General features: G+C 44.5%; 2 protein-coding genes across 2 annotated transcripts in view; one reads left to right on the top strand and one right to left on the bottom strand.

Moving 5' to 3' along the window:
• GOLGA1 (golgin A1) overlaps positions 1-10,178 on the top strand; it is a 32,043-nt gene extending 21,865 nt beyond the window's left edge. The window contains exons 17-24 of the mRNA XM_015422594.1: positions 847-936; positions 2,591-2,693; positions 3,398-3,558; positions 4,479-4,637; positions 5,246-5,305; positions 6,313-6,459; positions 7,234-7,320; positions 8,712-10,178. Coding sequence (XP_015278080.1) covers positions 847-936; positions 2,591-2,693; positions 3,398-3,558; positions 4,479-4,637; positions 5,246-5,305; positions 6,313-6,459; positions 7,234-7,320; positions 8,712-8,792 — 888 coding nt within the window. The 3' untranslated portion in view covers positions 8,793-10,178. The remainder of the gene's footprint in view (positions 1-846; positions 937-2,590; positions 2,694-3,397; positions 3,559-4,478; positions 4,638-5,245; positions 5,306-6,312; positions 6,460-7,233; positions 7,321-8,711) is intronic.
• Positions 10,179-10,638: 460 nt separating this feature from the next.
• ARPC5L (actin related protein 2/3 complex subunit 5-like) lies at positions 10,639-21,088 on the bottom strand. Its single transcript, XM_015422592.1, has 4 exons — positions 20,836-21,088; positions 14,321-14,393; positions 13,895-14,071; positions 10,639-11,734 (listed from the first exon to the last, which is right to left on the bottom strand). Exons 1-4 carry the CDS (start codon positions 20,997-20,999, stop codon positions 11,672-11,674), a joined length of 477 nt encoding a protein of 158 aa, XP_015278078.1. The 5' UTR covers positions 21,000-21,088; the 3' UTR covers positions 10,639-11,671.
• Positions 21,089-21,970: the final 882 nt, after the last annotated feature.

Genomic DNA, 21,970 nt, shown 5'->3' with positions numbered 1-21,970 from the left:
TTGCAGGGCTTCCAGCAGAGCAAGGTCTTTCCCAAAAGGTGCTATCTGAGATCTTTTAACCAGAGAGGCCAAAAATGGAAGAACTTGTGTCTCCAGCACTGGGGAAAGAAGTTTTATCTTCTTGAGACCCTGGAGAGCGGCTATCAAAAACTGGGCTAGATGGCACTGATAGTCTGGCTGCATGAATGGTCTGTTTGCTGAAGTGGTTAGGACCCAGTTTGGTGTAGTGGTCAGGAGCGCGGACTCTAATCTGGGAGAACTGGGTTTGATTCCCCACTCTTCCACATGCAGCTGCTGGTGTGACCTTGGGTCATTTACAAGATCTTTCAAAGCTGTTATTTCAGGAGCAGTACTTGAGAGAGCTCTCTCAGCCCCCCCTTCCTCACAGGGTGTCTGTTGTGGGGGGGGGGACAAGAGGTTGTAAGCCACTCTGAGACTCCTTTGGGTAGTGAAGGGCGGGGTTTACATCCAATCTCTTCTTCTTCTTCATATAAGGGGTTCTCAAGGCAGTCTGCCATCCAGGTACTGGTCCGGCCCGGACTCGTTTAACTTCAGAAATAGAATTTCTTCAAGCAGTAGGTGTAAGGAAATCTCCGTTACGGAAGACTTCTGCTTTTGCTTGCTTTCTTCATTCCTCAGTGTTCTTGTTGACAAGTCATTATATGGGATGACAAGTTCACATGTTTGTGCTATAGAAGCATTTGATAGAAATTTCACCCAGATAAAACTGGCTAGAATGGAGGAGGGGGAACTGGCTGGAGAGAGGCATCTTCCCCACTGCTCTCAACTTGATGTCACTCTTAACTTTCCTTCATCAGTAATGTCACGATTCTTGCTCTTTTGTAGGCAGAATTAAGCAGCAGAGAAACAGTCAGTGTTGAAATTGCTAAAGCCCTGGAAGAGACACGGAAACACAAGGAGGACTTACAGCAGCAGGTGAGTCTGTGCAGCTAGTACTCCACTGAGGGAATCTAGAGCATCCGCTATGCAAAGTGGTTTGTGGTGTGACCCCCAAGCTAGCCATTGGCTTACTTAGACTTGACGTGTTTCTGCATGGGTTATTTGCTCTGAGTTCAATGCTGTGGGGAAGTGGGTTTTTTCTGCTTCTCCAGAGCATTGTGGTGCATTTGTGCACCCCCTGAGGTTTCCACAGATTTGTTCTGATCTTTTGCAAATCTGCTTTGCTCTAAAAGTTTTGGGAAATACCACAGCAAAGCCTGAGTGACTACCATATGAACGGAAAACTTTGCATTTTCCTGATCTGCCCACTTCCCCCACAGTGGCTGTTTCCTGTCCCTACTGCAGAAGGTTTTTCTTTTTTTGATCAGCAATTTAATAGTGTCATATTGACGTACCATTATACCAAAATATGCATCAGGTTCTCTGAATTCCCAGCTTTCATGTTTTTTAAAAAGCAAGTCTCTAGCCTCCTTGCTTGCAGAGATGTATGGAAAAAGCATCTCTCTCCAATGAAACGGGCTAGAAATTAACTTCTTTTAATAAAAGGAAAGCTAAGAACACACAGAACCAGATGCATATTTTAGTATAATGATATATCATTAACATCATTGCCGAGTAAAAAAAACTATAAGGAAAACATGCTGTATGGAAGCTGCATCGCTTGTCTCTGTGTCGAAAATACCTTGGTAGACATTTTGGTCAGACTGTAATCACTCAAAGGAATCTGCCTGCTAAGAGAAACTGGGAATTGTGAAGTTCCCTCTCCAGAACAAACCTGTTTTGGAGATCACCTGGTAAAGTAACTGATTGCCCAATTTGCTTCATCATCCAGTCACTATATGCGATAGCCTTTTTAGCAGTACTGGGGATAGAAGGACACGACTGGTGCCCATTTGTTCTTTCTCATAGCAGTGTTGGTTTTGCACCTGCCTCCTGCTGTTCATGAGGAAGGCTGCCTTGAAGCTTTCACCCAATGGGGTAGGCTGTTGTGCAGTAAAACCTGCCTCTGCCCAGCAAGGAGAAGTCGGAGACAGTAGCCCTTCTGTTGCAAGGCTCTGCAAGGATGTTAGCTTTTGGGCCTTTTTACTATTCCACGTTTCTGTAGCACCAGTAGGGCTTGGGTGCCACACAGAACATGGAATTGGCTGGAGAGTTCATAGTAAATGCTGGAATGAAAAAAAAAATTGATAATGTTTGAGGGGCATGCTAGAGAGAGTGTGGAGATGCTGCTCAGAATTATTCAAGGCAAGCTTTTAAAAGAATTTGAGCAGAATTTGAAGGAGGAAAAACAGACTAGAGAGGGACAGGAGTTCTAAGAGACGAAGGGACAGGCGGTGAGGATGAGCTTTACAAGGTGAAGGGGCTGACGTGTGTACTTGTACATAGCCCAGTATTTTGCCATTCATGACTGAACAGTCTTTGTTTGAAAAGCCTTGTGTGCAAAGGAGATAACATGAGCTCTGTCTTTGGCAGTTGATTTGTGATGGTTGTTTTCACGCATTCTAGTTGAACCAAGTGATTAAAAACTGAAAGCCATGTGTGAATCTACCCATAGTCATGAGTGGAGAATATATCAAGTGAAGACCATGAGCTACATCTTAACTCCCCTGGACCTATTCTTGTGTTTTAGGTTGCAGACCTGTCCTTGTCACTGAAGGAGAAGGACTGGCTGATTATGGATAAAACTGACACGCTCCTGAAAAAGGAGGAAGAGCTGAATGGCTTAAAGCGAGGTGAGGCCCAGCAGATCCTGACTACTACTGGCAGGATGGTGATGCCATGGTAACCTGCCCCCCTCCCCCCTCCTGTGACTCTGATGCCTCCTAACTCAACCTCTGCCCATTTTCAGTTCATTTCCCAGGTCTCTTGACAGCTGCCTGTCTCTGGCACACAGGCCCTGGCATTTGCTCACTTTCTGGTGGTGGTGATTGGCTGTAAATTGTGTCATCTGGATTATAATCCATAAATTAATGTTCACTTCAGGCATGGGGGGGGCACTTCAGGTTTAATGCTAGACTCTTGTTTCAGTGCTTGGCCTCGAGATGTGTGCTAGAAAAGTATGTCTGAGCATGCGTGAAGTGCTTTTTTTCTGATTAACCACAACCAGTCCGGGATGAAGGAAAATTGCAGAAAGCCCAATCAGACTGGCCTTCAGCTTCTTGCCTGTAAAAGGAGTCAATGCATGAAGCTCCTGGTACCCCTAAATGGAACCACCTACACACACATGCACACTCTTGGTGTTCCTCTCTCTGCTGTCCCGAGAGATCCATGGCAGAGGAGCTGTTCATAAAGAAACAACACTTCTTCTGACTTACTCTGGATGTGGGGAAGAACAGCATCTGCACTCCAACATCTCCACCCATGTATTGACCCAGAGAGCGGCTCTGTGGGAAGCTCTTTCTCTGAATCCACTTCTTGCTGTGTCCCTCTGCTCCAGGCCACGAGGAGCTTCGGCTGCAGATGCAGCAGTCGCAGACCGACCTCGAGTTGTGCCAGCGACAGGCTGCAGAGAGGGAAGCTGTGATGGGAGAGCAGATGAGCACTTTGCAGGAGCAGCTACAAGAGCAACAGGAGTGCTGGCTGGCCAGCAAGAGCCAGGTGAGCAGATGTGCCTTCAGGCTGTGGCAGGGAGCGCTTATAGTGTGCCAAAGCATTTCAGTGAACTGCTTTTCCCAGGTGCTTTTGCCTCCTAGAGTCGTCCTGCCTCTCACTGTATCTAGAGAGCAGCAGTGAAATGGAACCTCCAGTTTCAGAGACACTATACCTGGCTGACATGGGAGGGGGGCAAAATCAGGGAGGGCTTATGGCCTTCAGGCCCTGCTTCTGGGTGTCTTGTAGGCATGTGGCTGGTCATTATCAGAAAGAGCTTGCTGGACTAGTTGGAGCCTCAGCCTAATCCCATGAGTCCTTGTGTATGTTAGACAATAAGGATGAGACTTGGCATTGATCTGACTCTGTGAGGCAGCCCTCGTATCTTAAATCCTGGGCTCTGTGTGTCATGATTGCATGAGAGTTTGGAAAAGCTGTGCAGTGCAGTACTGGGCACAGAATTCCAACTTTGAGAATTTCAGCATTTATTTTTTTAAAGAACATTTCTAGCCCTTATGGTAAAGAGAGATGTCTGAACGTGACTGGGCAGTCTTGGTCAATCTGGGGGTGATGGTGGTAGAGAAAGATTTCCATTGGCCAGGCAATGCCTTGTACACATCCTTGCCCAATTCCGTGGTGAGAAGAAGTGATATGTGTTAGGTAAAGCAAGTGCTCAAATTTGCATAATTGGCACAAGACTGGTTTAGTGTACATATGCCCTTGTATTCCTTGATCCATATGAGCTGTGTCCATATAGCCTGCTCTGCTAACATGTAATCTGAATACCCACCCCTTTGGTATCAGTGCCTCTTTCTCCACCTCCATTGTACATAAGAAGAAACCTTGCTTTGTTTTTCTGAATTGGTGTGCAGCACTTTCTTGTTATTGCTCTGATCTTGCTTATCCTGGCTCCTTTTGTCTCCAAATAGACTGCTGGGTTGGAATTGGCATCCAAAGCCTTGAAAAAACAATTGCATCCCTCTGAGGATGGAGAAATGGAGCCAAATGGGGAAGTGGCTGCTGCAGAAATAGTCCAGCTGCAGAAGGAGAACAGAGAACTGGAGCAGCAAATTGCAGAGAAGAACAAAGTAAGGGTGCAGTTGGTTGAGGCTTATAAACCACATACCATACTGTGCCAGGCCTTTGGTCCATGTAGCTCACTATCGTCTCCTCTGACTGGCAGTGGCTCTCCCAAGGTACCAGGGAGAGAATGGTATTTCCCAGTACTTGCTAATTAGAGGAGGGGCTGTGATTCAATGGTAAAATGCCTGTTTGCATGCAGAAGGTCTCAGAAATCAGTAGACACGGTGAGCCAGAATAGGCTGAAATACCCAGGGCTTTACTTGCCTAAGTAAACAGGCTCCTGAAGATTAAACACACACACACCCCCCAGATACATCTGATTAGCCACAACTTTCTGTCTTGCACTGTTTTATTGTCTTGCTGGCATGGCAACATCATCTGTACAGCAATGCCACCTGTTCCCATACAGGATCTGTTCCATTTCCAAGGTTGAGTGGCTGCTTTATGTGGATAGCTAATAATAGTGAAATGGTTACCTCCTTCCTGCATAAGGTCTAGCTGGCTTATACTAGGAACCTAGTGGAGAGGATGCAGTTAGTTTCTGTATGAAATGCTAGGTTTGATTATTCCTGGAAGCTGAAGTGTCATATCATTCTGTCCCCCCCCCCCTTAGATGATCAAACAGTTACAGCAGACGATGGCAGAACTAAAGAAGACACTACAGAAAGAACTGGTAAGCTCACCCCAAACTGCCCACCAGCCTGAATCTAGACTTCTTCAGCTCTGTGCTCTTTTGAAAGTGCAATAGCTCCATAAACATTCAAATGTTGCCCTACATTTGAATGTTTATGGAGCTATTGCACTTTCAAAAGAGTAACGGCTTAAGTGGCCAACAAGTGGTAACTCTCTGCCTGATCAAAAGTTCTCCTCCAAACCCCTGGTTTCCTTTATGCCTTCAGGAATGGTACATAAAGTGATAGTGGAAGAAGATATTTGGCTTCCTGATAAATGTGGTTTTATAAAAAAAACCCTGCAAGTTTCTAAGACTGCAAAAGTACTCTTCAAAATATTTGTATAGTCTGTGCTGAAATCTCAGAAGCCAGAGAAGAAGCTGAATATGATTCTAGAGGTCAGGGTTTGGGGGGGGGGGGGGGGGTCAGTGGTCTTACCCCCGGCTGTAACTACCACAGCCAGGATAAGTGACTGAAAATAGCAAGCATTTTAGAGTAAATTACACAGAATAATAAACTATGCAAAAGTTGTGGAATAATGGCTTTCCTTGGAGGAAGATGGAAATTGCCTGGGAGCTGAATTTCATTTAACCACCACCTTTCCAACAAAATACATTCTCAAGTGATATGGAAAAAATAAAATCGTACCATTCATAATTTAATTTGGTTCTTTTCCATATTATTGTGTTAAGGATAGTAAAAATCCTAGTCATTTCACAAATCTACACCTTTAATGCACCTGAATCTCACAAACTAGTGGAAGCTAATTATGTAGTTAGCCCTTTGGAGAATGTTCAGTTGTGGCTTCCAGTCTGTGAGCAGGCACAGCTGGAAGACTAACATTCCTTTTCTTGTTCCTTTCCTAGCAGTGAGGCAATTTCCCTTCTTGCAGAGAGCTTGTTGTCATGAAAGGATTGGAGAAAAGCATGCAGTGGTATCTGGTCTGTCAATTTATGGCAGAGGGTGAACTTTCACCAGGCCTTTTAATCTGGCACTGTGTTCTTTTCAGAAAATCCGACCAGACAGTGAGGTCCCAGAAGTGCCCAATGCTGCCTTGACTGTGACAAACAACTCAGACCTGAATGACTCCCGGGAGATAAACTTTGAGTATCTAAAGCACGTGGTCCTAAAATTTATGTCCTGCCGAGAATCAGAGGTAAAACAAAGTGTTGCTTAATGCTTTTGCTATTTCTCTCCCCCCATCCTTTTCATCTTGTCTGTGGGGAGTTCCACAAAATTCCTAAAGTTGCTTTTTAAGTAAAACAAAGGAAAGCAAGAGATTAATTCAGATTAAACAGTTTGTGTTAACCTTGTTGTAAAGTCTTCGTGCCAGAATGGACCACAAGCAGTTTAGCTGAAGATTGCCTTGTTCATTTGGAACCAAGATTGAACAGAAATAGACTGTCTTGCCATATGAAGCTGCCATATTAGTCCATCTAACAGTATTGCATTGGCTGCCACTGGTTTGCCAAGATTTCTCCAGATTCCGCCCAGCTATGCTGGGAATCAAAGTATGTGCTCTGCCACTGAGCCATGGTCCTTGCCTTAATGGAAAGTAAATGGGATACTGTTTTTTAGCTACCTGGCCTGGCTTCCATGATCAAAGTTGAATGCCTGCCTCTCCCTCCGTGAGCCCATGTGACAATTCAGATTTGTTCAGTAGACTTTTCTGGTTGTGCTCTCTGTGCTATTGTTTTCTATAGCAGCACCCTTGTTGGGGTTTTGCAGGACCTGTAAAACTCCCCCCCCCAATACATTTATCTGGACTATTTGTGCTGGCATTAGTAGCTTTAAGCTCAGCTTTCAGTCTTTCTAGGTATTTATTTTTTGCTTTTATAAGTTGCCTTGACATGAAGAAAGGCAGGATATACTTTTTTTAATGAAGGGGCTGTGTGTAATGACCCACTGTGCCTTTGCTGCTGTGTTTTAGGCATTCCACCTCATCAGAGCTGTGTCTGTTTTGCTGAACTTCTCTCAGGAGGAAGAAAGCATGCTCAAGGAGACCCTGGAGTACAAGGTAAGGCTTGATCTCAACTCTCAGGAACTGTTCACATGTGCACCTGCATCACTGGACAACTTGGTGTATGCAAAACTATTATCAAAACCCCACCAGCAGAGCTTTCATTACCGTTCCTCATGCAACTCCTTCCCAACAATTCATACATTTATTGGTACGCCATCGTGTAGTTGAAGCACTGAGCAATGCTTGCCTGCATATGAATTAATCCTTTAAGTTGGACGTTGGCTTTGTGGTTGTTTGCATGTACAGAGCATTAGAACTAAATGTGTGAATTGCTGAGTCTTCATCCTGTGGGTATGTTGGCTGCATCCTCCCCTTTTTTTTTCTTCTGTTCAATGGAGCATTTTTGTCCAGATTTTAAATGCTAGTATGCCTTTTCAAAATCTCCAAAATATTAATCTTTTTAGCATCTACTGATTAAACTATGCCTGCTCACTGTCTCTTGTTTTTGAGCGTGTTCTTCCCAAATGCCTTTGCTTAAACTGATTTCTTTCCTTATTGCTATGATCTCTTATTACTATGCCATTAGCTCTGCACCCCTGCTCTCTTCAGCCCCTTTGTTCCCTCTACTCACTCTGTAAAAGTTTATCAGCTGCTTTCACATAGTATACTTTTCCCCATTTTCGTTTTCTGGCTGTCCTGTCCACAGTAACCCTAGTTTGTAGGACTACTTCTTACAGTGAAAGAAGCCTCCTAGCCTCTCTATTAAGTTTGTGGTCCCCAAAACAATTACTGATGTATGTCCTCATCACAGTGCAGCTCCTTTCTGTTGGTTGCTCTTTTGATAAAGGCAATTGAGGCCAGTCTGTTAAAGGAAGCTGCACACAAGCCACGATCCAGGCTGAGTGAAGAGCAAGAGCATGTAACCCTCCAAGCCCAGTTTGTTTCTGCAACCAATCATGTCTTACTAGTAGGGATTTTTTACTTAAGGGAAAGATGTATCATTTCGCAGCCTGGGTCTTCTACTTCAAATGGACTAATCACAGGAAGCCTGGTTTTAGTTAGCAAACCAGAGTAGAGGTTGAAGGTTTACATTTCCTTTTCCCATGTGGCTCTGGTCCAAATTAAAATCTGATTGCACAATTTACCTTAATCCTCCATCATGTCTGTTTTGGCCCTAGGATAGTGATTTCCTAAGGGAACAGAAGTTCTCTCTTTGTTGGAGAAGTGGGCTGGAATTGAGGCTCTTGAGGAATTGAGGGGCACAGGTGCTTGTCTCTGCTTTGGGGGACCAGTGGCCACTAAGCGGCTGCTTTCATTCTGATGCCTTGAAAAACACATGGCCTCTTAGCGGTGAAAGAACTGCTGTGCTCCAGAATAGATGCATGATTGCTCAGGACTACCGTTTGAGCTACAAGTGTGATGGTGTTGTGCTTTCCCCCTGCCAGATGTCCTGGTTTGGGTCAAAACCATCTCCCAAGGGCAGCATCCGACCCTCCATCTCAAGTCCCAGGACCCCATGGTCATGAATGGCTCCAAAGAATGCACTGGCTACCCGCCCCTTCGGTTGTTCTTTCTTTCTAGGAAAAGGATACTGCACCTGTCAATTAAGGTGTGTCTTAATTATGCTCACCATAGTATTTTGTATAAGAACTTTGAAAAACTGTTTACAAAACTGTACTGTAAAAGGGAGTGTCCTTTGCTACAACTGACTCCCTCTCGGTGGGGTTGGAAGTGCTGAAGCGGACAGTGAAGTAGCTGGCTCTCGAGGCCTTGGGGAACCAAAGCGCCACTTTTGTGGAGGCCGTGCCTGTGAGCCTGGGATGCATTTTTCTTCCTGTCATCACGAAATGCGTATCTTTTAAATGAGCGTGGGGTTGCATCACTCCTGACAGTGTAAAATCCTCCAGCGCTGAGAGGCTCTTCTGCCTCTTCTCAGACCAAACTGTTTGCTTATTAACACAGCTGCTGGAAAGAGCATATTTGAACTTCCAGCAGGATAACACAACTTTTTGCAGAGTTGGCCACCTTTATTTTTCTTAAAGAAAAATAATTCTAAATGGTCTTTATGACGTAACTATTCAGTTGCCTTTTAGATTATAGTAGTAGAGTGTACAGATGGGAACATAAGGGGGCTGCTGCAGTAGATAAGAGCTTCTGTTTCAGCTGCAAATTTGCTTTATGGGGGCTGGTGCACCATTCTGGGCATGGTGACATAAGCTGCTTCAGACATATCTTTGTTCACATGCTGTCAGCAGAAGCAACATGAACAACTGGAGCTGCTGCTCTAATTGTGAATGAGTTTTTTTAAAAAGACACTACACACAGGGACGCCTTCGATATGGTGCATTTGAGAGCAGAAACTTAGTTCAATTTTCTTTCTTTGGTAACTTAAAAACCAACATCGAGCTTGGAAGCTACAGTTTAACTGAAGTATACAAACAAGATACTATTATGTGCTATACAGAAGGCTGACCATGTGAAACAGCACCTTGCAGAGCTTCATATTGCTAAGCAACAGGTTTTAATTTTTACCAACTGCTTAAGAAACTGACACTGTTAAGTTTGAAAGGGGGGTCTTCCTTTCCATGAGGAATGCAGAGTAAACTTTCAAATAGGTGGCTCAGTCAGCCCTTTTTAGAGCCAGTTTTAAGATCACAGCATAGAGATGCCTCTCGTAGCTCAAGTGTTGATTTTTTTCAGCTATCAGAGCAGAACTGAGGTTGTGTATATATTCATTAAATAGTAACTGATGCACTTTTTTCTTGTACAAAAAACACATATGGAGTGTATATAAAAAAGCCTTTTTATGGACACTTGGTTTGTCTACCTATTCTGTGTACAGAGGGACTGTATTATGTAATGGCTTGTAGAAAGCTAATTTGTGGTGCAATACATTTTTGATTAAAACTAGAAGCTACCTTGTTACATTCTACTGCCAAGTTGTGTATTTAACCTAAACACTAATTGCCCGACTCACCAGCTGAGAATGAAGTTGGACTTATATTGCTCTTCAGGGTATTGGAGTGGTACCATTCCCTCCTGAAATACGGGTGAATTTTATGCCTTGCCTGATAACTCTGAATACTTGGCCTTCAGTGTTACTAGAAAGATGAATATAGTGGTGCAAGTTTTACATTTCCTTTTCCCATCCATTAACTACTAGAGGAACCAGAAAAGACATTGGAGAACTGAGCTGTCCATATAGAGTTTAAAAGGTGCAGCCTCTGCTCTCCCATATGAGCTTTGTGTTGTTTCCAAGGAAACCCAGGGGATTTTCCTAAATAGTACAGGTACCTTGTAGTAAATTGGCTACAGAGTTCATGTTAGTATATTACATTTAGCTTACTATCCTGGAGAAGATTATACAGGAATCCACTAATGGTTTCAAGAAGAGATTTATTTCAGCATGAGCTTTTTGTGTGTCACACCCCCTATCGACTGGGCTGGGGAAAATGTGCACACAGCTGATTCAGTGAAACGAACATGAGTGCTACAAGACTTAAAGTGGATGTACAGGATCTAATTTCAAATCCATTCTTGGCCAGATATTTTGTAGCACATATAAGAACTTCATGAAGGAGTAGTTAGAGACCAAGCACGGGTAAGCATTATAAGGAACATATAAGGGGCACAGAATTCCTACTTGCCTTCTCCCTCCTTTGCTCACAAATTCAAAAGGGGTATATGGGCCCAGGACAAGAAATATAAGCAACAAGTCTGGTATTTCACTGCCAAATCCCAAAACTTGAGTCCAGATAAATGGGACTAGAGCAAATATTTCCATGTGAGAAGCTACAGAATGAACTAGCCCCCAAGGACATTCAAAATCCATCATGGAATATTATTTATTCTAACCATCCAAGAACTTCTAGATAGAGCAGCAGGCACTTTACATGAAACAAACTCTGTATTTAGTCCAGCTATTCTTATCCATATATACAAAAAGCCCTCTTGCATAAGAAAACCCTCCTCCAGCTCCCAAACCAGCCTCTTGTTTCTCTTGCCAGCCCAGCTCCACCCCTGCCCCCCACCACACACAATTTGTTAAATTTAAATTAAGTCTCACTTATTCACCCAAGCACAGACACACACACACTTGGCCAGAGCAGCCACCATATTGCAGACAGGCACACGCGTATATACCACCCCCATTTCTGTCTCCAGCACAAATTGCAAGTAGTCCCCTCCCAGCTCCTGGATCTGATAGTCAGAAAACATTAATATACTGCACCTCCCCCACCACATCTATGGTTAAAAGTACTTGTTCCAAGAGAGGAAGGAGACTCCCAAAGTATTTCAGTAGATTGTGGATCCTAGAAGTGTAGACCAAAGTATCAGCATAGCCAGTGCCGCCTCCTGGCTCCAAGAGAGTTCTCGATGTCTCAATTCAATTGAATAGAGTTTGTTAAACAGTTTTTCGTGCAGTAAGAACTCTTACTATGGATCCTAGTCCACCTACTGCTAATGCCTGAGGAATGAGAGAAAAAGAAACACAGATATTAGTTTAGGGGCCAGTCCCAAACAAGCACATTTCTCAGAACATATGAAACAGCTCTAAAGGACTTTAAGGTCACTACTGGCCCTGGGTTCATGGAGCAGTTTTTATATCCAAAATAGTATCTCTTCGCAGTTCATTCTTTTGACTTTAGCAGGAATACTACCTCTCTCCTAACCCCCATCTTTTAGGCCTCTGCTGTCTGAAGCCAAATTTTCTATCCCTAGTGCTCTTAAGTTAAGGAAGGAAGGATATAGGTAAAAGAGGACCTGAAGGAAAACAAATCAGTTCCCTCAGGGCACCGCAATTCATGGTTTTCCTAATCAAACATTCTAACAAACCTGCTATTTCTTCTCTTGGACACTGCATACAGACTATACCTAGTCTGGGCCTTTCTCACTAACTGAGGTAAACAATTACAGAACATGAACATTTCCAAGAGGCGGGGGGGGAAGCATATTTGTTAGCTTTTATGCTGTTCTGGGAACTCAAAGTCAGTAGTTCTAACTTTCAGCCTCTTCGTGTGAAATCTGTGCATAACTGAACCCAGCTCAAGACAAAAGCAATTCCATATATTCATCTAAAAGGACCAAATTAAGTGTATAGCTATAATGCAGGCTCTGAGCCCAAGCCAAAAGGCTGGGGGACAGCTGAAGCAGAGTCTATGTGGCAGGAGGAGAGAGAAAGCACATCTCATCTACCATCAGAGCTCAAAACATTATTTGTTCAGTAGAAGAGGAATAATGTAAGCTACCAGAAGCTCCCTTCCCTTATCAATTAAGGCATCTCCATGGAGCAGACAATTGTAGTCAACACCTATTGTACGTGTATGCATGAGCAGAAAAGACATGCAAGGTCAGTTTCTGCAGCCCTGCTGGTGAAACTACTTTGAGCAACTGTGGCTTCCTATCTTCAGACAGTAGCATTTGCTCATGGCAACTGTAAGAAGTCTCACCATAAGGTACACATTTTACCCTTGCAGAATGACACAAGTAAAGGTTTGCCTCAGATGCTGTTCCAGAACTTTTGGAAATGCTTTGCTACTCTGAGAATTTGGGAAGGGGGGGGGGCTGTAAACCACACACATGCAGACTCTCAGCAGTCTTTCCTCCTACCAAACAGGCAGTTTTGTCTGATTTCACAAAACCACAAATGCCAACCTACACTGGCCACAAGCTGCTGTTTCCAATGGAAACAGGAGAGCAAGCAGAAACACTCTCCATGTTGTCATGAGAACAGAGCCTGCAACCACCCCCTGGAATGTCTGCAAGAAAAGCTGCATCTGTGAACATCAATACTGAGCATAATTTCACCAGTAGGCTTTGGAAAGCTATTCACAGCAGAGGTCATATACTCCTCCATCGTGCCAATACTATAGGGCTAAGACCAGTTCTACAGCTTATGCACAGAAGATGCCTTCCTCAAGAAACCAGATCTTTCCCCTCTGCTCTAATCAGGCCGATTCCAATAGGCATAGTAGCATCCTTCACAACATCCCTCCCACCTTCTGACTAGAATAAAAGGACTCAAGAGTTCTGAATTTCCACTCGTGTCTGACAAAGGGAGCTTTGACTCTTGAAACTCTTGTTGGTCTCTAAGGTGCTTCTGGACTCGACCCTGTTTTACAGCAGACCAACATGGCTACCCCCCGAAACTATCTTCATGGGTGGACTGCGTGTTACGCACACAGCTTCTGTCTGTTGTTTCGGCACTGCAGAGTACTACCACTAGTACAAATGATTCCTTGGAGGCGACAAGAGCCTTCTTGCCCAGGATCCCCTGAGCTGAAGCATAAAACGTTTCCCTGCACCTTCTCTGCCAGTCTGGTGTGTTGGGGAACAAAGCTGTGGCCTAGGTGGATCTTACCTATTAGAGAGTGCTAAAGCATCACTGTGGAAAAATTCTAGAAATCCTCAGCTCCCTACTTAGAAGTGCCCTGAAATTCTGTACAAACTGTTACCATGATACGGTTTCTCTCAACATGATACAGCTTCTCTCAACCTTAATAACCTGCTCTACTACCTCATCGAGGATCTGGACTCTATGGCTGCATGTGGAATGACAACAAAAAAGTGGACAATCATTCAAAAAGCCATTAGCTTTCAGGCAGGCTGAAGGACAGAAATCACATACCTTTTCATGCCACTGAAGTAGTATTGCACTGCTATTTTCTGTTGGCTTTTCAAATCCTTTATATATGTACTTCATTAACAAATCAATACCATTTCTGTCTAAGGAGTTTACTGCCTGTTCTATCTCGCTGCCTTTAAAAGAGGTGAGGACCTTCATCACCACTTCCTGGGCCCGCTCCTGGAGAGAGATGCAAGGAGAGTGAGGCCACAAATACAACCTAAACTCATAACAGCTATTTCCCAGCAACTAATGTAACAGTGAAGAGACTTGACAAAAAGAGGGCTCCCACAGCAAGGCACCTGCTACCCATTAGGAAAAATGCCATACTTTCACAAGGGATTTTAAGCACCAGTCGTGTCATGCCCATAAGATCTGATTTAGTGACCTTAATATTTTATTACAGTGATGGCCAAAGACACTGCTTACCTTTGCTGCTGGGTTCTTAGTGTTGCTGGGCGAATTCTGTAAAGCCATGTGGAATGCTCGGAGCATGTCTCCTGTGCGGCAGAGCAAGTTAAAGAGCCAGCCACTGAGTAGAGAGAACCCATCAGACCCAAGACCAGACCCTCAAACTGGGATTTGAACTAACTGGCAGTCAATGCTTTTTCAGCATAATCTTGTCCCCTTAAACCCCTAGGAAATACTGATGCTGTAACTAATGAATTAGAAAGCAAGCTAGGATTCAGTTCAGGAAATGAAACGTAGAAACCCAGTTTTTATCAACAAGACTTCCCCTCCACCTTAACTCCTGGGGGAAATGCTTCTTAGGTATGAGTTCTGTGATGTCTTAACAATTGCACTTATCAGACAAACAAGGGAGAGACATTTACACTTGAACAGGACTTCCAAAAATAAAATTCCTTTGCTTATTTCTAAATGTTGTTTTCTGCATTACATGTCTGATTATCTAAAAATTACAAAGCACCCCTGTTTGCAAGCAAAGGTTGTTTTTGCTGCAAGGTTAATTTCCTCCACTCATTTTTAAAGCAGTTCTTCATATAAAAATCACCGGAAACCCTTTGTCACCCAAAGCAAGTGTGACAGGACTGGCAGTCTTTCAGATCAAAAGAACTCTTCAACTGATTTTATAACTCTCCCACTATTATAACAAATTGGATTTTAATAATATTTTTCCTTAAAAAAAACTTTTTAAAATTTTCCTTCTGTACTTGCCAGAAAGCTAAGCAATAAGGAAAAAGCATCAAGGGAGCATGTACATTTAAAAAAACCCAAAACACTAGACTATGCTGGTAAAAACCAATAGCCCGCATTTATTGTTAAATCTCTATGTATGCTCTTTTTTTAAATTATTAGCTTTACTCAGCTGAAATAAGTAAAAGCCTGAACATGCTCTGCCACTACTCTTTGTGGCCACAAGTAGTTTAAATCCATATTAAATTCGCATACCTCATAATAAACTGAGAAACACTGATACAGATTTCCATACATTATCCCCCCCAACATAGAGAAGGAAAAGTGTCACCTGTTTCAAGCCACCTGGCTAGCATGTACATCCCCCTCCCATACTTATAGATCTACAAACAAGTAGCAGCTGCACACCCAACAATTCAGAGATCTTTCCCTGTTAAAGCATTTTGGGCTGTTGCGGTGGGGATCATGCTTTGTGCACTGAAGTCCTTGCGCCTCTGAAAAAACTAGTCTGGACCCAAGCCCCTGGCTTAGCTATCCTCAAAATACAGCCCCTGGAACGAATGCTAGTTTCTTCCAAAGACCTTTCAGCCAACAATAAGGTCTTACAAACACTATGACTTTAAATATCCTCCTCCTCCCTTTTCATCCTTTTTAAGTGAACATCCAAGCCTACTGAAGAATTCAGTAGCTTTCAATGTGGTATTTTGGTTGATACTAATAAAAAGTAATACATTACTTTTTTTTCTGTACAGCAACCTATAATCTCTCAGGGTCTTTCAAACTCAAACTGTGTCACCTCACCAAACACACAAAAAGTTTCATAAAGCTGCAGCTAGTATAGAATGCAGTGTCTAGACTGCTGATGGGGGCCAGTTATCAGGAGTATGTGGCCGCACTATTATAGCAATTATACTGACTACTGATCCAAACCCAATTCAAGGTGTTGGTTTTGTCCTTTAAAGCTCTAGATGGCATGGGACTAGGGTATCTGAAGGACCGTCTTCTCCCACATGTTCCTGCCTAGGAATTATGATCACACAAAGTGGTCCTCCTGACGGTCCCATCATCCAGAGCTCATTCGGTGGGTACATGAGAGAGGGCAGTGGCAACACCATAGTTATAGAAAAACCATCCCCATGGAGTTACACCTGGCCCCCCTCACTTTCAATCTTTGGGAAGCAGTCAAATAAGATTTTATGTAGGACTGTATTTGATTAGTTTGATGGCAGTCTTCATTTGTGGTTTAAATTCTGGGTTTTATTATTGTTATTTTATTTACAATGACAGCTGTCTTGAATTCCATAGGATGAAAAGGCAGCTCGTGGCAGAACAGGCCTGCTCTGGCCTACAGGCCCTATTCCACCCTGTCTTCCAAGGTTTTACCTAACCCCTGCAGAGGCTTCCTTTCTCTCTCTGGTAACTTGCCATCACTATCTGACCTTTGTAAGGAATTGCCCTCTGGGAAGATCAGGGCTCCCAGCTTCCCTTCCAAGTTCTGAGGCCTTGCCTCTGTGTCTCCCACTGCTCAGTGCCTGGTCACCATGGAGACAGTTTACTGCCTTGTGCACCCTTGGAGGAACAGCCACACCAACTACCTGCCTTCGCCCTGGCGCTCCTTTCAAAATAGTTTGTCTGAGACGGTGGAGGTCTATGTGGTACAGAGAATCACTGCCAGCATCTTAAGTTGTAAAGTATTTATTAAAAAGAAAATGTTCACAAGCATACTTTTAGCACAGCACCAGATTGAACAAGGGATCCAAAAGAAATTGGCAAAACACAACTCTTCTGTCCCTCTCTGTACATCACCTATCAGATATTAAACTCTAGGACAGACTCCATAAGCTTAGGATGCTACAAATCTCTACAGAGTTTTCGTTACCTTGAAGCTTGCTCCAGCTCTTTATGCAAGCCCATGGTCAAATGCTGCCTTCCTAGTGTAGAGGTCTGTGTCCACTCCTGGACTCAGCACCCAAAGAAAAGAGACCTCCTTCCTGCTGCAAGGAGTTTTCATCACCTCCCTTTTCCCCACCCCGTGACCAGGGTCAGGCCAAAAAGGAGACTCTAGCATTCTGTTCCTCCAAATCTCTGTTCCCTGCTTGGAGAAGTGGAAAAACTTGACCCACCCATTATTTCTCCAGCCAGATCCATTAGCATTTGTATGAAGGTGAGCTGAGGTATGTCTGGGAAGCAATTGAACTGACTCCCCACCTTCTTTTCTGGGGGGGGGGGGCTTTAAAATGCAGAGTGGAGGTTTTGCTCATTGCAAACCTCCCAGGAAAAAATGCATTTCTTCACATGGCTAAAAAATGTTTAAAATAAATAAAAACTGCTGAGCAAAGCATTAAAAACACAGGATTCTGATTTACAACTATGGCACATCACAAAGGTTTAAACTGGCAAGTCCATAACTGTCTGATACCACCCTAGTGATTCACCATTTCATCCTACAGAGCCCAGCCCTGTTGAAAGACCAGGAAACCTCTTTTTCCAGTGATGAAGTGACTACACAGGTTTTGCTGTTGCACACCAGATGGAGAAGCCCTTTGCTATTATACCTGGCACAGCTATCTTTTTATTGACAGAGGACAAATAAGACAAACATTCCCACTATACTAGCAGCAGGAAAAGCCTGGCCTGATGCCACTGTCTTCCCCTTTTAAAAAAGTGCATATTTGCCCTGACCTGGATAGCCCGGGCAAGCCCAATCTTATCAGATCTCAGAAGCTAAGCAGGGCCGACCCTGGCAAGTATTTGGATGGGAGACCTCCAAAGATGACCAGGGCCTGGAGGCAGAGGCAGGCTATCAAGCCACTTCTCCGAATGTCCTCCATGCCCCAGTAGGACTCGCCATGACTTCCAGGTATGGGCACACAAATGCAACTGCAGAGTTCAAATAGAAAGAATATTGTCCACAGACATTTTGTTCTTGTCTTCCATGCAGTCTCTTAATAAATGCAGCAATCTGGGTTACATCCCAAAGAGATACATGGCAGTTATTTTGAGCATCATATCAGCTAAGTTCTAATATCTCATTACAAACCGTGTCGGCCTACCTAAGACATTTTTTCAGAAGACATCTCAAAGGGACCTAATATTCACTCCCTATAATACGACTACTTAACACTGGAGATCTTGCAAATTCTGGAATAATTCTAACCAGGTTGTCTTGTCTTGCTCACTAAGAAATGGAGACCAGATCCAAAATCATACACATCACTACCACTTCAGAGTTTTTCAGATGTCCTACCCCCACAGAACCCTTTCTGATAAAGTGGGCTCTAGTCCAACACAACTTATGCTATAACAACCAACCTGTTTTTAAGGTGCCACAAGACTCTTATTTATTCTTTCCACATACATTTATCTGCTATGTAAGAAAGTTATATTTGTTGCAGATTCTTTGTGTGTTGCAGAAGATTCCAGAACATGCTGTGTTCACAAAGGCACTGGCCAACCTGTTGGGCCTCCCCACTGCTTTATATGAGCTGAATGTGCTGTGAATTTCAAGGAAAGAGAGGCAGTGGTGGACAATTCCAAGGGGGTAGCCAGGTTAGTTCTACTGCAGCAAAATAAAACAGAAATTCAAGGGTATTTTAAAGACTAACAATATTTATTTCAGTATGAGCTTTTGTGAGTTACAGCTCACTTCTCCAGATACTATGAAGGATGCTTGTCTATCATTAATCTTCTGGAGGAACTTCTGGATTCTTCAGAACACAGAATGATTTATGTTGATTTACAAGGAGCCAGTTATTTCAGTATCAAAAATATTAACCCCAGAGGAAGCACAAATACAAATAGACGGATGTTCCAGATACTTGAACCAACTTAAGTTGTCCTCAGCAAAACAGTATAGAGTCCCACATACTCCATTTAATTAAAAAAAAACCTTTATGAAAACCATGGCAGAAAAGAGCTGAAAAGTTGCAAGCTGCCAAGTAAAGGAGAAATTACTCCCTGCTAGAGCCTTAAAAACACTGGAAAATGGGCCTCAAATTGTTTAGTGTTGAGAACCTCTTGAATGTTTACATTTCTGCTTTGTTCTGCCATTTTGAGCAACGTGCAGTTCTTCCTCACGACACTTATGACCATACAAAGATATTTTGAATTGGGTATAGATGGCTCAAATTATTAGGAGCTAAGACCCCTCAGAGTAAACCAACAGCAAAAATACTATACATAAAATGTGTACTGCTTGCACCCACAGATGGGCTGCCAATACCTTTGATTCTATAGCATTCCACTATTACAGCTTCGGAACATGTCAGCTGTCATTAATGAGGGAGCATTGTTGCACCTCACACTGTTTCCAGGCTATCAGCAATCCCTAGCAAGACATCAATCCTGCACTATGGTTACACTTGAACACCCTAAACAGTCACTAATATTTTTAGAAGAGGCTTTTATTTTGCTCCAGGAAATAAAAGAAATAGCAGCTTTCTCATCTTTACCTGTGCCGTATTCTAATATATATATTCTATTGCATATATATTCTATACACACACACCCCGCCTTCTCTTTCAGGATTAGCAACATGCAGAGTAGCATTTGCTGACCCTAACCAGCCAAGACAAACCCACCCAAATCATGACACTTGCTGGAGCTGGTAAAACCAGTTTTGTCTTGCCCAACTCAGTTCCACACATGATGGCTATATGCATCACAATCTTGCATGGGATTATCACTGGTGACACACCATGGGCAGCTACAGGGTGAGGCTCATCTCATACTACAGCACCCTGTCCCATATCACCATTTTGTCTTTACACACATATCCCTGCCCTATCATTTACAGCCCTACAAGTTAACACATCTGTTTCAAGTCAACCCTGTCATTAGAGAATCCTGGGTTGCACAGGAGGCGAGAACATGCCACACACACTGCTGCAAACAGTAACCATAACACCCCGAGCAGCTTCCAAAGGCTGCAATTATTAAGCACAGTTTAGCTGTCTGAAGGTAGCCTTAGCCTACCTTTTATGGTCGTCTAGCATCAGGTCCACCCCTTTCTCCCAAACTCAAGGTCTAGTTCTTGTTGCACAGGGATAAAGAGGAAGAGAAAAGGTGGACACCATGAGGATGAGTTACTACACTGTAGTAAATATCATAGACATGGCAGGGGCAGCAAGACAGCTACTGTAGATTATCTTGGATCACACTTTGCAGCCAGCCAGTCAACTGGGGCAAGTCCTCTCTAGACAATCAGGCACAAAAATCTTTTAAAAGCCATTACTTTTCCACCAACACCCCTGAGTGTAAATGAGTTATGTTAAGGCACATAAAGGTAAGAGACCTAATAACTTCTCTCAGCTCAGTTACACGGCCCATACCATTATTAAGGGGAATGAGTGTAAATTTCCATTAAAGTTGTTACCAGTCCTCTAAAACCCAGAATAATGGGACATGCGGTACCCTAAAAACCGGGGGGGGGGGGGAGGCAATACTCCAAAACGCATATAGAAAATATTCCTAAATGCACGAAGAGGGAAGAAGAAAGTGCGTAAGAGAATGAATGACCCTACGTGGACGGAGATCGGAATACCCCAAAACACAAGGGGAAAGAAGAGGGCTCCCAGAACACAGAGGCAGAGGAGAAAAGGGCAGAGGAAAAATACCCCCCGCCCCCCCAAAAAACAACCACCCTTAAGGTGTAAGCAGAAGGGGGTGGGGGAGAGGAGAATACCTGTCTACAAAAGAAAGGACATGGATTTTCTAAGGGCGAGGTTATCTTCACGAGCTTAGAAGTGCGGGGCGGGGGTGTCTCTTCCCATCCCCCCGGTAAAGGATATTGCCGCAGCGCCGCCTCCACCTCCGGGCCAGGCCCTCCGTCAGCCTCAGAGGCGCCAGCCCCAGTGCCAGTGTCGGCCCCGTCGGGCTCCTCCACGAAACGGTTCTCGTCGAACTGGTCGATGTCCAGGCGGCGGAAGCGCGAGGAGAGCGAGTTCCGCGCCATGACAGGCCGGGGCGAGAGAAGGGAACGTGAGGCGAGGACAGCCCCCCGGGCACCGCTGCTCCGACCGCCGCCACCGCCGGGCCTCCCCCTCCCACGCACCCACCGGAAGCGGAAATGTCGACAGAGGAGGCCGAAGGGAAAACGTGACGAACGGCGGCGCCAGCCAATCCCCGCGCGGCGCAGAGTGGGAAGTCTGAAAAGGGGAGGAGCGTCGCCTCAGGAACGGTCGCTGAGGTCCCAAGTTGCCCCGCCTTCGTCTTGCCGCCTCCCACGTGAAAGCTCAGCGAGTTGCCGGGAGCAGGCAGTTAAATCTCTCGATTGGGGTTAAATAAAGGTATTTTATTCGTTTTATCGGACGTGTGTATGACGCTGTCTAAACTCATTTGCCCAAGGCGGTTTCCAATAAAACCGAAAATTGCAATTCAAGGACAAAACACAGTAAATTGCACCAGTTCACACGAGCGGTCGTCGCTCCGTCTCTCCCCCGCCTTGATGCACCCAGTCTTGTCATCTCCATGGAAACGGGTAGCGTCGGACATCAGACGCGAGAGGCGGCTTTTGCCCCTTGGAGTTAAACGCCAACACCACCAAAGGCTCAGGCTCAGGGCTCCCTCCCATCAGACACGAGAGGTCATTCTGGCTCCCCCAGCCCTCGGAAGGGGCTCTTTAAAAAGATATCGCCGCCGCCCCAAGCAGGGACGGCGGAAACGGCTGCCGGGGGGGGGGCGCGACTGGTTCCCTTTAACACCTTTATTTAACCCCAATCGAGAGATTTAACTGCCTGCTCCCGGCAACTCGCTGAGACGAAGGCGGAGCAACTCGCTGAGACGAAGGCGGACCTCAGCGACCGTTCCTGGGGCGACGCTCCTCCCCTTTTCGGACTTCCCACTCTGCGCCGCGCGGGGATTGGCTGGCGCTGCCGTTCGTCACGTTTTCCCTTCGGCCTCCTCTGTCGACATTTCCACTTCCGG

The sequence above is a fragment of the Gekko japonicus genome, unplaced genomic scaffold (assembly GCF_001447785.1).
Source record: "Gekko japonicus isolate JY-2015 unplaced genomic scaffold, Gekko_japonicus_V1.1 scaffold1640, whole genome shotgun sequence".
Lineage (NCBI taxonomy): Eukaryota > Metazoa > Chordata > Lepidosauria > Squamata > Gekkonidae > Gekko > Gekko japonicus.
Note: the sequence above shows the minus strand (reverse complement) of the source record. Positions and strands in the feature narration are given on the sequence as shown.